This window comes from Plasmodium malariae (genome assembly GCF_900090045.1).
Source record: "Plasmodium malariae genome assembly, chromosome: 1".
NCBI classification, from domain to species: domain Eukaryota; phylum Apicomplexa; class Aconoidasida; order Haemosporida; family Plasmodiidae; genus Plasmodium; species Plasmodium malariae.
The window spans coordinates 1,043,701-1,062,651 of record NC_041775.1 but is presented as its reverse complement, the minus strand read 5'-3'; the positions used below and the strand labels follow the sequence as shown (position 1 = coordinate 1,062,651).

Here is an 18,951-nt window from a genome sequence, read left to right as displayed (position 1 = left end):
AAATTATTTTGGCTTTTATAATTTTATAAAAAGAATACAAGTTGTTAAATATTTTAAAATATTCTTGTTAAAACAGTGAGTATATATGCATCCTTGTAAAATAAGGTAAACGAATTTTTATATAATAAAGGATATATGAACAATTATTTAAATACATTTTTTTTATTTACACACTTCTTTTCATTTCTGTGTCTTACTCTATAGTTTGTTATGTTAATTAAATATTTTCCAAACGTTTCTATGGAGATTATGTAAAAATCGCAGTGATCTTGTTTTCCCAATAAAAAAGATTATTTTCATTTTTAAATAAAAAAAATAATTATGTAGGATTAAAAAAAAGGCAAAAAAAAACAAAGGAACAGACACATAAACGAACATACGATCTATCATAAATGCTAATATAGAAACACGCAAAAAAAAAAAAAAAAAAAAAACACCATTAAAATAGCAAAAAAATAGTAAAAAAGCGAGTAATTAACTGAAATAGACAAACAACAAGATTAAACTTTTTTACAAACAATCACTTGGGGGGAGGAAACTATGAAAAATATGAAAAATACGGATAAAGAATATAAGCTTAAATGTGATATAAAAGATAAAAACAACTACAGCTATTTCGAAAGAGAGAGAAAATATAAAAAAGAAATATGCACAAATAATTTTTGCGAAATAGTGTCATCAGATGATAGTGATGAAAAGCTTGACGAAAATAACAATAATTTTATAATTGTTGAACTTATTTCTTATATTTGTGGAAACTCAAAAATTATTTCATTCTATCCAAGTACAAATAATAATAATTCTGGACAAAATAAATATCTGTATCATTTTTATAAAAAAAAAAAAGTCAAGTTGTATTTATGCTTAAATAAAGAAAATAATGAAATATATATATATGAAGTTCAGTGTAAATTCACCAAAAAAAAGGATTATCATAATGAACAAGATAAAGCGAAAGGAAACGCCAATTCGTGCAAATCAAATAAACACATAAGCGAAATTGATGGGAAAATTAAAACAGAAAGTAAAAATAACAGCAATAACGATAGCAGTAACAGTGGAAGTAGCAATAACGATGACGCATTTAATAATGAAGGCAGTAAACCTAGTTGCAATTTTTTATCATCACTCAAAGACCCTAAAGTTATCAATAAATTAACAGAACATAAAATAAAAAAAGAAGAACAAGAAGAAGAACAAGAAAAAGAACAAGAAAAAGAACAAGAAAAAGAACAAAAAGAAGAACAAGAAGAAGAACAAGAAGAACAAGAAAAAAAAAAAAAAAGAAACCAAAGTACAAATGCATCAAAAAAGATTTTTATTACAAAATTATTTGATAGTGTAAATTGTAGTTATGATTTGTCAACAATTGAATATACCAAATTAAATAATACTGATGACAAAACCTTAAATTCGCTGAAAAATATTTTAGAGCAAAAAATTAATAAAAGTCAAGAAAGAATATTTGAAATGCGGAAGGAAGTAGTAACAGGAGAGAAGATGGAGGTGCATATTGATATAGAAAAAAGTAAAATTAAGCAAAATGATATGAATAAAAATAATTATACATACAATGATAACTACAATACGCAACAATTTTTCAAAGAAAGTGATAGCGCTTTTTACGAAAAAATTAACGTGCAGGAAAAAAATATGACTTATTCAGAAAATTATGACAACGACATCATTATGACACAAAATGAAAGGGGAAGAAATACTAACTCTAAAAATGATAACGAAATAAAAATCCTATTTCTCCATTTTCATGAGCCCGCAAATATATTTATGAACCAGTTTGCCATTATTGATCAAGGTGCGGCTCCGCATGTGCACGCGAATACACACGTATAAATACGTACACACACACACACACACACACACACGTGTATGTATTTATGTAGCTATTAATTTTTTTTTCTTTTTTTTTTTTTCCCCTTGCCGTTCAGGTAAAGAAGAAAATTTCATGAAACAAATAACGGGATTTTTGAATGATAAAAAATACCAGTACATAGAAAGGGAGTACACAAATATGAAAAGAAGAAACAAATATAAATCAATTCTTCGAAAGATAAAAAATGAGATGTTTACATATAGCTTTTTAGAAAATTATGAAAGTGATATAAGCATATGTAGCAACGACCTATTCTTCAGTGACACAGAAGTTGTAACAAGAGAAAATAACTTTGACATGAAAGAAGAAAAAAAAAAAAAAAAAAATTCTACTCCATTCACAAGAAACAATTTAAAAATCAAATGGCTAGTATTAAATTTAAATTTAAAAAATGGAGAAGAAAGTATGATACAGAAATATGTTTTGTGCAAAAAAGCAAATGCTCAAAAATTATCCAAGGAAATTTTTCATTTTAACAACAGTCATAACATACTCAACGAAAACAGAAAAAGTAATGGAGTAGGAAGGGAGAAAGAAAGATGTGATAGTATAAAGAATAGCACTATATTAAAAATACAGAATAACCAAAAAGATGTGAAGCAATCCTATTATCATACTAACAATAAACAAAGGAGTAGTAACTATCCATTCGTTAATAGTGGAGGCATATCATCTTATCAAAATGAAAATATATTAAAAGATAAACGAAAAAATTATGATAATCATTTAATTTTTAAATTTCAGCAAGAAAAAGATACAACGAAAAAAATAAAAATACAAAATGAGAATAGTGAAGAACAGATGATAATAAAGCGAAATAAAATATTAAGAGAAGAAAATAAAGAAAATTTCGCGGGTGAACTCAATAATTTCGAAATGAACAAACATTTTAATTATGACAAAGAAAAGGAAATAAGAAAAAGTTCAATCATATCAAACGAAAAGGGAAATTTATCAGAAGATATAATAAAAAACGAAAATTCACATAATGTAATAAAATCAAATGATAATATTAACATGCACAGTGCATGTAGTAACACATTTCAAGAAAATTGCCAATTAAATACTTGTTGTTCCTATTCGGATTTAGAAAAAACATCACGTAAATATTGCAATACTGAGATATGTGCAAATGATGAAGAAGAGTTAACATACACTAAAAAAAGAAGAATTCATAATGCTGAAAAATATGACGAATTGCAAAATAACAACAAAGATATTGTGTTTGAAAATTATAGAAATGGCAGAAATTATATTATTCGCTCTTCCCACACAGGGAATAGCGAATATGAACTGGTTAATTATGAAAAAGGAAGAGAAAATAATGGCAATAACGGTGATAATTGTAGTAATAATAGTATTATAGGCAAAGACACCAACAGTAGTAACGGTGCCAAGTGCAGCAGTAGTAACAGCAGCATGAAAAGCATCGGCAAAAGAAGTAATAATCGTTACAGTTGTGATAGTCGAAACAGCTGCATCTCCAATGACTGTTATGATATAGGACATAAAAACGAAAAGGGTATGGTGCATAATAAATACTGTAACCCGAATAGGAACAACCATATTGAAGTAGACCAGGCTCACATGAACAATAATACTTATACTTCTGTCGAAGAAATATTCGTGGAAAATGACTTCATAGCAGAAGCGCATGCGCGCAAGAAGGTAGAAGGTGCCAACCCCGTGGGTGAGTTAATTAATGAAAGCAGTCGCATGAATGCGCGTACCAGTGCCAGTGGCTTTGACAACGGAGGTCATAACAACAGTGAAGGCGGTAGCAAAAGTGACCACGTGAGTAACAGTCTCACTGACTGCAGTAATCGCAGTAATCGCAGTAATCGCAGTAATAGCAGTAATCGCAGTAATCGCAGTAATAGAAGTAATAGCTGTAATAGCAGTAATAGCTGTAATAGCTGTAATAGCAGTAATAGCTGTAATAGCAGTAATCGCAGTAATAGCTGTAATAGCAGTAATCGCAGTAATCGAAGTAATCGCAGTAATCGCAGTAATCGCAGTAATAGCTGTAATAGCAGTAATCGCAGTAATAGCAGTAATAGCAGTAATCGCAGTAAACATAGTAGCCTCCGTAACCGCAGTAACCGACGTATCCTCTGTAATAGTAACGGGCTGAATGACGCATGCAGTATGGGAAGGGGTCATGTAGGGGATTATATGTCAAAACTGAGGAGTAATAGAAACAAAAAGAAAAATGAAGGCAAGTTAAGGAATGAAATAGATAATTCTTTGTTCTTAAAATATAAAGTGAATAATATGTTTGATATCATAAAAATAATATACTGTAATTGCAAAAATTTCAAGTACACAGATAAATTAAAATATTACATTACTACGTTTCTTAATTATTCCATAATTGAAAAAACGAAATTACAATTTATGCAAAAAGAGAGAACAATAGATATAGAAATACTAAAATATTATATATATAAGAAAATATTAGAAAAGAAAAATGTATGGAAATTAAATAATTATAAAATAGATGATTATAATATATTTCGTTTGAACAAATCTAAATATATTGACGATTCTATTATTGATTTTTTTAATAATTATATATATTCATTTGTTCTCAAATTTGATAAAAATAAAAATGATATATATATCTTTAATACATTCTTTTATAAAAAAATTGAATTGTATGATGATATTTTTAAAGCATATATTAACACAAATAGATGGATCAAAAAATTAAGTAAAAAAATATATGAATATAAGTATGTTTTCATTCCTATAAATATTGGTAATACTCACTGGTCCCTCGTTCTGCTTTATTTCCCTTTCAACAACAATTCACAGGAAAGTGAAGCTGGACAGGGGGAATCAAGAGAAGAAGTGAAAGAAGTAGTGGTACGAAATGAAGAAGTGGTACGAAATGAAGAAGTGGTACGAAATGAAGAAGTGGTACGAGATGATGTAGTGGTACGAGATGAAGAAGTGATACGAGATGAAGAAGTGATACGAGATGATGTAGTGGTACAAGATGATGTAGTGGTACAAGATGATGTAGTGATACAAGATGATGTAGTGGTAAGGGACGGATGGAAAGACGACGCGCATGGATGGGAAAGAAAAAGAAGCCAAAACACAAAGGATCCCCAAAGAAGTGGAAAAGTAGCTGCAATAAATAGAAATCAACATTGCAAAGACAAACTTAACATTTTTGCTAATAAATTTAGAAGCAAATCAAATGATTCTTATTTTCTGAATACAACTATTTTTAAAAGCAATAGATATAAGAACAGTATTGTTTTGAAAAACCATTTATATTTTCTAAGTAGCAAAAGTAATGATGATAGAACAAAAAAGTGGTGTTTTGATAAATTACCTCGAAGCTCAAGTGACGCAGGTGAATATAGCGCTCCTTTATGCCCAATAAAGGAGGAAGTTTCTAACAGATGCTTCAGTCATAATAACAATTGCACTGATTATCGTAATGACAATCGCAATGATTATCGTAATGACAATCGCAATGATAATCGTAATGACAATCGCAATGACAATCGCAATGATAATCGTAATGACAATCGCAATGATAATCGTAATAACAACCACAATCACAGTAACCCTCGCAGTAAAACTGTTCATTTTAATAAAACAAAAAAAAAAATTGAGGAAAAAAAAAATGAAAATATCAAAACAGCTTATATGATATATCTAGATTCCTTATTCCCATCGGCCAAAGGAAATAAAATTTTGCAAAAATTAAAAAAATATATAGAGCATATATTCTTACGTGATCATATGACAACAGTCAAATCAGAAATGAAAAATGGCAAAGCAGTTCCGACTAATGCCACTTGCAGTACATCATCAACTCGTGTATCCACCGCGCACATTGCGGCTATTCATACTTCCTCTGCGCACACTGCGGCTACTCATACATCCACTGCGCACACTGCGGCTACTCATACATCCACTGCACACACTGCGGCTATTCATACATCCACTGCGCACACTGCGGCTACTCATACATCCACTGCTTCTACCTCCGCTGCTAACACCTCTAGCGATATTCCCAAAATATATTTCAAATTCGTTTACCCGAATATTATTCCCAAGCAGAACAACACATATGACTGCGGGATCTATATCATTCAGTTTGTTTTGCATCTATGCTTAAATAAGCATCTAGTTGAAAATGATTTAATCAAACCATATAAAGAACAAATCAAGGGAAGAATGAAAAACGAGAAAACCCATTTTAATTTTTCTAACCACTGTCGTGATAACAATTTTGTTTACTCAAAAACATATATGAGTAAACCATCCCCATGGTTTTGCCAAAAGGACATAAACAAAAAGTAAAATTTTTTAATATATGTATCTCACACATGTTAACCTGCATATTTCCCAATATACTATTTCCCTTATACTTCACCGTTAAACTGTGTGCTTAGTGTTTTTATATACCATTCTTTGTATGTATGTATGTATGTATGTATATACTCATACACCCTTGTGTGTATAATAATTATCTTAGTTTTTCCCCTGCCCCGAATATTGCCATTTTCACTGCTTCCTATGTATACATATAAACGTATGAATATAAATACATATAATAGAGGTTACAATTTTATTTCCCCCTTTTCTTTCGCTCTTCCCTCCACCCATTACAGAAGAAAGCAAATGAAGAAAATGCTCTTATATATGAAGAATGTTATAAACTGGAAGTCAGACAACCATATTGAGGCCTTGAATTTGCTATTTTTAATGAACTATAACAATTAAGATAAAGCAAAATAAACAAACAAAATGTGCAAAACAAATATGGGTTGTGTATCCGAATCGCCCTACACAGCTCTTTTCGACCGAGCTGTTATTGAGTTATATTTTCTACCAGTGTACATGTACATTTGCTCATGTATGTATGTACATACATCTATAAATATCCGTGTACGTTCAAAAAAGCGTATTTATGTTACACATCCCCCCCCTTTTGACCCCGCTAGTCCTGTTCGTATCTATCATATTTCAATAATTTGTATTCTGTATTGTTATTCTGTTTTTCCCTATTCTATTAATCTATTGCATTATGTTATGCTATCATATATTATTATGTTGTGTTATATTTCCCCTCTCTTTTTTTTCCAACATTCATTATGATATTATCCCCCGATTTTTTATTAATTCAAAACTTTTTTTTTTATTTGTTTTTTTTCCACTTTTAAACATTTTTCAAAATTTAAAAAAAAAAAAAAAAAAGAGAACAAAATGAGACAAACCTGTTGAGCATAAATAGCTAATGTATTTATAAACAGCTTTAAAAAAAAAAAAATAGAAAAAAACGCTATAATTTTCCATCTAGCCATAATTAAAGATCGCGGTTTATATAATATCATATGATAAGCACATAAATATATATATATCTATATCTATCTATATCTATATCTATATATATCTATATCTATCTATCTATCTATCTATATATATATATATATATATATATCTATATATATCTATATCTATATATATCTATATATACTTTATTTAAAATCTATTCCTTAATATTGGTTATATAATAAGTCAAATTTTAATTATATGAAGTTAATACATACAACGAAACCTCCACAGAACAAAACAACATCATCACTGTTGAAAAAAAAAAAAAAAAGGATAAATAAAACGAAGAGAATAAGCAAAAGATACAGAAAACGGAGAACGGGATGCGAAGAGGGGCGCGCTAAGACAATGATGAATAATCTGGAGAAGTAACAAAAAGCTAATTAGGGGTTAAAAAAATATAATTATTAAAAAGTGTCATTAAAAAATCAAAAGATGAATTATGATATATTAATAGGTGGGGATGAGAAGTTGAGAATTCTAAAAAAAAAAAAAAAAAAGTAAAACTAAAAATAGGCATGAACGTGTAATAAGCATATCTCCTCCGAGGCATACATTTCCTCGTGCAATAAATATAACATATTTAAAGATGTAATGATAAAAAATGTTATAAATACTATAATAAAATAGGGGAATGTGAAAGTAAAAAAATGAATATCTAAGAATGCACAAGTAAATAATAAATAAATGCATAAAAAAATAATAAGTAATAAATAATTGTATACCTAAATAATGAATAAATACAAACGTAATTAATCAACAAATGACTGAAATGATTCAAGGCCAAGCAGAAAAACAGTGTAAAAAAAGAAACATGGACCAACATATATTATCGGGATGTGGCACAGTACAAAACTAATTCCTTATCACCATCTTCCTCATTAGAATATAAATTACATATCGTTACCATAATATTTGGAGCTATAATAAAGACAGTGCCTTTTTTTACACTTTTAATACTGGCTTTTTTTTTTTCATTTTTTCTTCCTTTGATTTTAACTTTTTTATTAGAAGCCAAAACAATACAAGAAGTAAAACTCGTGTAAGAGAACAAATAATTAACTGATTCATCTGGTCTAACTTTTATAAATAAAATTTTAAAATGCTTCATTTTATGATAACTATATGATATTATATTATAATTAATGAATTCTTTTTCTAATATAACTGGATAATTATTTTTATAATTAACATATTTAATAAAATTTAATTTATCTATTTCTTTATTCGTTAACCCTCCTCTAATTACTAAATCTGAGTTTGTCATACATTCTAAACAATGTCCAGAAATGTATGAATGAATAACTCCCGGTTTTATATACACAACATCACCATCTTTTAAATTTAAGAGTTGTAAAATAAAAATAAATATTCTCCCTCCATCATTCGGATAATATTTAGAAACATTATTTAGTATTTCAAATATGCTGTTAATAATATATTTTTCTGTTTCTTCACATACATTTTCGTAATTTTTTTTTTTACATATATCTGCATATAATTCTTCGGGTTTTTTCTTAAACACTTTTTCCTCTTTTATGTATGAAGCATATTTTTCATTATCTCTTATTATCGTGTTCACACAGATATTCAAAGCATCATTTTCAACAAGTAGTATTCGGTACGTTACGTATTTATACATGTGTTCATAAAAAGCTTTTATTTTCTTTACATTCTCGAATGCAGGCTCGTCGCTTTCACTCTGTTCATTCTGGTTATCGGCTTCTCCATCAATCCTGCTAGTATTTGCACTAGCGCTAGCTGTTACATTTGTCTCTACATTTGCTCCTCCACTCGCGCCTTCCTGCACACTTGTATTCTCTGCATTGGAAGCGTCCAGCAAGTTGCCATTACCCATAGAGCGCTGGACCTCATCAGAAACTATTTTCTGCTTGTCGGAATCCTCGTCAATGTCGGAATCGTTAAAATCTAAAATGTTTTTGTGCTCACTTAAAAGAGTACATAGCTTCTCCTTTTCTGTTTTTATCAAATTTCCTAAGTTAAAATTTTCTTTTAAAAAATTATCATTTTTGTGAAATGATGAAAAAAAGTTCTCATCAAAAACATATTTTTGAATGCACTCTGCATAATTGTCCACAACAGATATTATATCATGACATGGTCCATTTGCTCTTTTTAAAGAATAATTAATTATATATACATATATACGTGATAACATGTTCAAAATCTCATCTATATGCTCATCTTTTTTTGTATGAAATAAATCAAACAAGAGAAATATATCTTTCGGTTTTTCACTATTCACTTTTGTATTACATTTTACTGCATTGCCTACACGTTTTTTTTGTGCTATATTATGATCTTTTCCTAAAACTGTATTACTACTATTCATTTCCCCTACCTTACCTTTTCCTCCTTCTGTTCCTTCTCTACCACCTACTAATATTTCTTGTCCTCCTTGGCCATTTCCACCCTGATTCCTCACAAGAAAGAAGTTATAAAGCTCATTTATATTTTTTATTAAAAACGCTATTTTGAATATATTCATATAACCACAAAGTAAACTCATCGAATTAATACAAACGCACATTTCCGTTTTAAAAATTTTATCTTTATATAAAAGTGGGTTCACCGTATTAAGGTATAAAGTCTGCGTTTGGTTAGGATGTATTTGAATGCTTAACGGTTTCGATATAGATAACATTTTAAAAAGGTAAGGGAAGAGTGTATTTATATCTACTGTATCATTTACCATTTCATACGTTTCATATAAAGAATAATTTTTTAAAGATGCGCATTCAGCATCTGATGGTCTCTTTACACCCGCCTCTTTACTAGGAGTACTGATGATATTGTTATTATTGCTACTGCTATTGTTGTTATTGTTACTACTGCTATTGTTGTTATTGTTACTACTGCTATTGTTGTTATTGTTACTACTGCTACTGTTTTCATTATTTTTAATGTTGTTAATGATATCTATGTTATTGTTTACACCCTCAGATTTGGTTAATTCATTTTTGTCAATCGGTTTATTTTTTTTATCATCTCCTTTTTTATAAAAGTAATTCACAAGTTTACTACTTTTTCTGTATTTTTTATTTTCAAAAATTTTTATAAATTCTTCAATTTTTATAAAACTGTTTTTATAAAGAACTAAATTTGGACCTTTCTCATGATTTCCTATCCACAATTCTGCATATTTTTCATTTGAATCATATTTATTAATATTCGTATTTGAACCGCTTTCTCCTCCTTTGTTAATCTCTTCTTTTCGTTTCGTTTCATCGATGGCTGTTCCATCTAAATGTCGTCCATCCGTATTACTATTATTCTTACTATTACTACTATTATTTTTACTATTGTTCTTACTCTCCTCACTCTCAATATTGTATTCCTTTAAGTAATCTATGTTACCAGTGCCCTTTTTAATCATATCATAATTTTCCTTAACTATGTTTTTCATAATTTCATAAACCATCCCATCTTTTCCTTTACCCCATGCGTACTTCTGCACATAGGGAATGCATTCATTGATGCATAATTTTCTCGTCTTCATTTTCAAACCAGTTACGTGCGCTTCGTATATTAATTAGGATACATATGCATACGTGCAAAAGGGTACATATACAAGTGCTCACATATATATATATATATATATATACAAATATTTATACGTGTGTATACATACACATGTACCTGTGTATGTGTACTCGAACGAAACGTCTTACGGATACTTGAGGAATTAAATTTTGGGGCTAGCACAACGGGCGCAACAGCAAAAAAAAAAAAAAAAAGTAAAATAAAAAAAAAATTAAAAAAATGTAAAATATAAAATATAAAATAAAAAGTAAAAAATAAAAAATAAAAAATAAAAAAATGTAAAATATAAAAATAAAATTATACAAAATTAAAATACACAAAATTAATAACTATTCGACTAATTAAAAAATATTCCAAAATTAAAAATTATTTTCTTAACAGCACACTTTTGTGCAAATAACAAAACAGAATACTTTAAACACAAAAATTATAAAATAAACTCAAATATAAAAATAAAAAAATTTTTACTATATATCTTCAATAACACAAATAATTAGTCAATACTACTTATTCACAAATCTGTTCAATTTTTCTTACATGTATAGGTAAATATAAGCTTACCTTTCTTCAACTTACATACGCGTACATATATATATATGTATTTAAATATATTATGCAGAATATTCACAAGTATATATAAGTATTTATAAATATATATACGCATATACATATATATAAATAAACATATATCTATATATGTGTATACATTCTAACAGTATCCCAAATGACCTCCAATCTCTAACCTCGAGTATCTAAACACGTGTCTAACTTGTGTATCATTTATGTAACTTTAACTATTTATAACTTGTATTTCCTCCTTTTTTAAATTGATAATGTTTTAAAAAAATATAAAAGAAAAAAAAAAAGAGGAAATTTCAAATGCTTCATATGTACATACTATTTATCTGAACTTTTAAAAACATATATATTTCTTTAAAATGTTAATCTTCCTCATTTATAATTTATTCATAAAAAAACAATACAAGTAAATAATAATGTCATATTTTTTTTTTTTTTCGCACAGCTACCACAAAAAAAAAAAAAAAAACTAAAAGAAATAATAATTAACGAAAGGAAATAATAATTAACGAAAGGAAATGATAATTAACGAAAGGAAATAATAATTAACGAAAGGAAATAATAATTAACAAAAGGAAATAATAATAAGCGAAAGGAAATTAAAAGAAAACGAAAGATACAAAAATCAAAAGATGTGAAGAATAAAAATTAATAACACTAAAAAAAAAAATATTTTAACGAACACTTAACACAAAAATACAAATTTACAAAAAGATATTTATAACTTATATTATTTACGTATCTTGAGTTTAATCTTAGCACTTCTTTATTATATATGCCCATTTAGCACGTTTACATACACTCGATAAAATAAAATAACGCAAAAATGTATTTAAAACAAATGTTTAAAATATTACATGTTTTCTTATTTTATTACTAAATAGAATAAGGTACTTTCCAAAAATTTTTATACCTTATGAAAAGTGCATTTTTTTTTCTTTTTTTTAACAAATATGTATTTAGGTATTTCTTAAAAAGGCTATTTAATGAATTATGCGAACCTCACTAACTTGTTTACGTTTTTTTCCTACTTGGTGTAATCTTTCACAATTTTGCTATTTTACGCTTATTGTAGGATACCTTTCTCATTTACAGAACGAATTACTAAATCGATTTAATTAATTGTATTAAATTAATTATAATGTATTTGATTCAATTTATTATTTTATGGTTTCGGCAGCAAACGGCATGCATATATATATATTATATAAATATATAGATGTACAAAACTTACTTAAAATTGCATACATTTACATATATTTTTCTCTTTTTCACCAGTTCATCATGTAGTCAATGTTTTCACATATGTTCATGATAAGCTAGTCATTTTTTAAAAATTTGCATTACTTCTTGAAAATTACCATATTTATAAGCTTTTATCTTCATAAAATTTTTTAAGCAGTATATATATAATATAATATGCATAAGCACAACTGTATTACATATATGTATATTTTATACATTCCATAATTTTTATAATAAATTTTATGAATTTGATTGCTCTCTCTTTTTCATATAATTTATATATATATATATATATATGTAATGCATATAATAAAATGTTTTTCAAAATATTCAGCCCTCACCGTTGCATTTTATAGTATATTTTTATTTTCTCTAAATTTACATTGTAAAATTTAAGAAGTTTATTCATACGTATTTTAATTTTATATATAATTTAATTTTTTTTTTTTTTTTATTTCATGTGGTATTTTATTTTTTAGCGTTTTTCTATGAAAAAAAAGGAACAAAAATTGTAAGCTTTACTCGGATATTGAAATTTATATGTAATATAATGTAAGGAGACGTATATATATAATAACATATACATTATTACAAGAACTTTTTTACGTATGTATAATAAGCCGATTGCATTAAAAATTCCTAGAGTATTCACCTTTTTATTTGATTATGATAAGAAAAACGTTTTTGTTCTTTCTACAATTTACAGTGTACAGTGTATACAATATGTATAATATGCAATATGCAATATGCAATATATAATATACAATATACAGTATTTTATATAAATGTAAATTTAGCCTATATTACCCATATATGCGTTATTTCAATAACATGATAGAAAAAATGAAATTACCATTACAAAAAAAAATTCGTTCATTTTATATGCCATGAAATAAAAAAAGTTAATTTTATTCTTTTTTAATTTTCTACTATGTTAAAAATGGGTATTATGTATAAGTATATAAATATATATAATATATATAATGTTATATTTTTATGGCGTAGTCTCATTAATACATAATACATGCAAGTTAAAATTTTCTTCTAATTTTTTTTTTCTCTTTCGTTTTTGAGAAAAATATCATGATTTTATATCCGCATTAATTAGGGGGGCGGGGGAAAAAAATGCATGAAAATTATAAAAGAATTAAATAAAAATTATATATATGAATAGAAAAATATTTTACCTTAACAGTTCAGGAAAAACATACGGTGTAGTTTTTAAATTTACCATTTGTTCGAATTAAAAGATAAATTAGAACATATGTGTTTACTTTTTTGCTTTTCTGATGAAAACGTATATTATATTTACATATATATAAGTATTAGTAAAACACAAATTACGAACAAAGTACATATGAACAATATTACCAGAAACTGCTCTTAAAAAAGGAATATATTCTATATTATCATTTTTTATTTTATGCTGTACATAATTATAGATAATAATTGAACATGTGCGTGTGTTGTTTTATGTATTTTGAAAAATGGGAAGAAATAAGATCATTTTCCTTTTTTTTAAATTAAAAAAAACAAAATGAAATAAAAACAGAATAAAAACACGTAGAAAACTGGTAAATAAAAAAAGAAAAATTCTCCTACTTTTTGAATAATTCAATCAGCTGTTTTATTTTTTTATTTATTTTTTTTTTTTTTTAAATGGTCAAATTAGCTAAATTGTAGTTTACATTTATTTTTTTGTAGTAAAAAAAAAAAAAAAAAAAATACATGAATGTTCATATAAAAAATATTCTCTATACATAATTTTATATAATATATATATACATATGTACTTAAATAATATACAAACAAACATAAACATACGTTTACGTTTTATTGTATAAATTTTATTTTTTTAATATATGCACAAATTTATGTGGCGGTTTTTTTTTTTTTTTTTTTTTATAAGACCATATGTGTATATCCATTTAGGTGATTAAATATTTACCTAATGTTTGTAGCTTTAGAAAAATTCATAGATCATATATATATATGTATACTTATTTATATTTTAATGTATTATATAAATATATATATATATATTATATATGTATCGCTTCACTAACAAGCAATATTTGTTTTATATAATTATGATAAAATCATAAATATATTTTTCTTATTTTTACCTTTTTCCTTTTACTCTCAGTTATTATGACTTTATGGTTAATTTTTTTTTAATTTTATTACTACAATATCATTATTATATGTTTATTATGTTCAAGGGAGTTGGACTCTTTTCCCATTTGCATTATTCATATGAACAATTGTATGCAAATATACATATGTCATATTTGTACAGTTATGTGTACATATATGAGTACATTTACCTATTTATATATCACCACGTACAAGTATAATTGCGCTTACGGAGGATAAAAACGTCATTATAGAATCCTATGAAAAAGTAAATTTAACTGTCATGAGAAAAAAAAGTTTGCTTTATTATGCCAAAAAATTTACAACATAGATTTAAACATTTATTTTGTAGTAGGTAAAACATAATATATGCAACGTAATTATAACTAAATACATATGTATTTGTATATATATTATATATATATATATATATATATATGTATATGTGTACGCGTATGTATTACATGCAAACTTTTTTTTTTTTTAAACTAGTTCAACATATTACATTAAGGGCTTTAAAAAAAAAAAAAAAAAAAAATTCATTATTTTCCCTCATAGTAATTTGATGCCAATTAATTAAAATATTATATTTTAAAAAAAAAAATTTTAAGTTTAGTTAAAAGTTTATCATTTTTTCGTTTAAAAATAATTTTTCTCTTTTTTTTTTATTTTTGTTTATTTTAAAATTTTTACATTTTCATATTTGCTTATATTCACATTTTCATATTTGCTTATATTCACATTTTCATATTTTCATATTTTCGCATTTTCATTTTTTCATATTTTTTCATTTTCTTATTTTCTTGTTTTTTGTAAAAAATTGTAACATCAATAAGAAGACTGTATTTGCTACTAAGTTTTTTTTTTTTTTTTAATTTTCACATGGCATGCAATTAATTAATGGAATCATTTATACTTTTTTTTTTTCCTTTTTTTTTTTTTTTTTCAACATGTATACATGCTTACATGTACTAGTACATATACGTTTATGTATATGTAAGTGTATACAAATTTGAAAACATAGCAATCAGCAGATTGTGATTGTGGTACAAGTATACATATTTATTACATGTACTTGTATATTTTTGTACATATAAGTACATATATATATACATATATACATGTGTACCGTGAAGTATATATGTAGATAGAAACCAAAAAACAACCTGGTAATTTATTAAAAGTTTAATGTATAATATAAATACGTAAACTATTTTAGAGACAAAAAAAAAAAAAAAAAAAAAGAAAAAAAAAGATTTTTTCACTCATTTACTCACCCCTTAACGCTTCTTTTTTTAATCAAAACAAGAATTTGTTTTTGTAAAAAAAAAAAAAAAAATAAGCGTATAATGGAACGATTTTTTTACGTTATTCCATATATATGTACACATATGGATATATATAAATACCTTTACACATATGAATTAATATAAATATTTGTACACGTACGGAATTATATAAATACATGTACATATGTATTATATACATATATATTTTTGCGTACATACAAAAGTAAATATATATATATTTCACGCTCGCGCAAAAATGAGCGCAGCTTTGTTTTAAATGTAGATGTTTTTCTTCCACCAATTTTTGTTACATTTTTACATGTAATAACCATTTGTAAATTTTATATTCATTTGTTTATTCGTATTTATTTATTTTTTTTAAAAAAAAGGAAAAAGAAAAAATAGGAGAACAGAAGAGCAAAAAGTAATATAAATATAGAAGAGCTTATGGAAAGCGAAAGAAAAAAATAAATAAAAATAGGAATATAAGTATAAATGTAAGTATAAATGTAAGTATGAATGTAAGTATGAATGTAAGTATGAATATAAATATGAATCTAAATATGAATCTAAATATGAACATAAATATAAATTTATATATGAACATAAATACGAATTTAAATATGAATATAAATAAAAATATAAATAAAAGCGTAAATAAAAGCGTAAATATAAATTAAAATAAAAATATAAATATGAATAAAAATATATATAAAAATATATATATAGATATAAATATTAATAGAAGTAAAAATGTTAAAAACAAAATGTGAAAACTTTTTTTTTTTTTCATTCATATAAGTTTGTACTTGTAATAATAATTTCTAAATTTATGTTTTTTTTATTATTTCAATCATATATGTTTATATAGACAACAAATATATATTTTTTATTTAACGATAGCACTTATAGTTTATTCGTCAGTTAACATTTAAATGTTCTGCTGATTGTAGAAGTGTGCGTGTAGATATATAACTGCATATGTGTATATGTAAGGATATGTTTATCTTTCTATCCTTTTCCTTTATGTATGTATTTAAACATGTATGTATTTAAGCATGTATGTATTTAAGCATGTATGTATTTAAGCATGTATGTATTTAAGCATGTATGTATTTAAGCATGTATGTATTTAAGCATGTATGTATTTAAGCATGTATATATTTAAGCATGTATGTATTTAAGCATGTATATATATATATATATATATATATATGCATGGGTAGGTGTAATAATGCTGAACGACTACTCTATAAATTAATTTTGTTACATATACTTGCATTTATATAAGTATAAATATATTTCCCTCTTGTTTTTATGTAAATGTGTTTGCATCTAAGTTACATCTATATGTTAGCTTTAATTCGATACAACACCAATTAATTTGAGCTTAGTTAATTTTTGAAGTGTAAATATACATGCATATGTATGTATGTATGAGTATGTATGCATATATATATATATATATATATGTATGCGTATATATGTATGTATTTGTATTTATGTATGTGTGTATAGGTATATACTCATTTCTACTTGTGTACACATATATGCCCATATCGATACGCATAGAGTTTTTCTCAAAATTAGAAGGAATATTAAAACAAATAACAGAAAGATCAAACATACACTATTTAATAAACACGTGATAGGTACGTATGTGCTCCTCATCCATTTGACTATATACGGCGGATTTGTTTGTTTAGAGCAACGATGCAACCTTTATGGTATTTAACGCTACTAAATATTCAAAGTTTATCAGTTAAAATTTAAATTAGTTTATTAAAAATTGGAAACTATCAGCCAAAAAATTAAATATTTAGCAAAGAAGTAGTAACAAAATAGCATCAAATTAATAACGAAGAAGTAGCAAGTTAGCAAATAAATAAAGCAAAAAAATCGGAGGTTGATTATTACGTTCCACAAATAAACGTCCCTATATTATAATTAAGAAAATGAGAAAGACTATGTTGCACCTATTATATTTTCACGTATAATGTTAAATTGTATTTTCTTTATAATTTTTTTTTTTTTTTTTTTGCCCGAATTGTAAGTAAGCTTTTCTCAAAATTCGAAGCATATAATTACCACAAAAAAAAAATAATAAATAAATAAAAAATAAAAGAAATAAAAAAATTAAACTGAAATAAATAGAATTAAATTAAATAGAAGTAATGTAAATTGAGGTAAACCAAATTGAAGTAAAGTAAATTGAGGTAAATTATATTGAAATAATTTTCATTAAATTATATTCAATCTAGATAAGGTGCAAAATAAGGGATAATACACGAGAAAAATTCTTATTCCTATGAGACTTGCATGCAGGTACAATGGAAAGAGAACATACTACAAGAGCGACAGTCCTATATATTACACAAAGCAAGAGTAACCACAGAAGGGAAGCACATCATCTCTATATTGGGAGATGGAAGCTAAGAGAAAAAATAAGAAAACAGGTAAACGAAGAAATGAATGGTCATAATGTTAGGAAGCTCGTTCTATTAAGTAAAAGGAACACCCCTGTGAAATATAAAAATCGATATATTAAAGTAAAAAAAGCAAATAACGATATATTTAAAAGGGTATATGTAAAGTTAAGAGGCGTTAATAATTGTAGTAGTAATAATAATTGTAGAAGTAATAATAATTGTAGTAATAATAATAATTGTAGTAGTAATAATAATTGTAGTAGTAATAATAATTGTAGTAGTAATAATAATTGTAGTAGTAATAATAATTGTAGTAGTAATAATAATTGTAGTAGTAATAATAATTGTAGAAGTAATAATAATTGTAGAAGTAATAATAATTGTAGTAGTAATAATAATTATAATACCACTTTGAAAGACTATACAAATAGAGCCAAAAAAAAAGAGAAGGCAAGAA

At 25.6% G+C, this 18,951-nt stretch overlaps 2 protein-coding genes across 2 annotated transcripts; one reads left to right on the top strand and one right to left on the bottom strand.

The window, feature by feature from the left end:
- Positions 1 to 540: 540 nt before the first annotated feature.
- SENP2 (sentrin-specific protease 2, putative) lies at positions 541 to 6,640 on the top strand (the record flags this gene model as incomplete). The annotated part of the gene is made up of 3 exons (XM_029008540.1): positions 541 to 1,813; positions 1,947 to 6,213; positions 6,529 to 6,640. The coding sequence occupies 3 exons, from the start codon at positions 541 to 543 to the stop codon at positions 6,638 to 6,640; spliced, it is 5,652 nt and encodes a 1,883-aa protein (XP_028860090.1).
- A 1,441-nt stretch (positions 6,641 to 8,081) lies between these two features.
- Positions 8,082 to 10,772, bottom strand: PmUG01_01030100 (mannose-6-phosphate isomerase, putative; the record flags this gene model as incomplete). Its single annotated transcript, XM_029008539.1, has 1 exon — positions 8,082 to 10,772. One exon carries the CDS (start codon positions 10,770 to 10,772, stop codon positions 8,082 to 8,084), a length of 2,691 nt encoding a protein of 896 aa, XP_028860089.1.
- Positions 10,773 to 18,951: the final 8,179 nt, after the last annotated feature.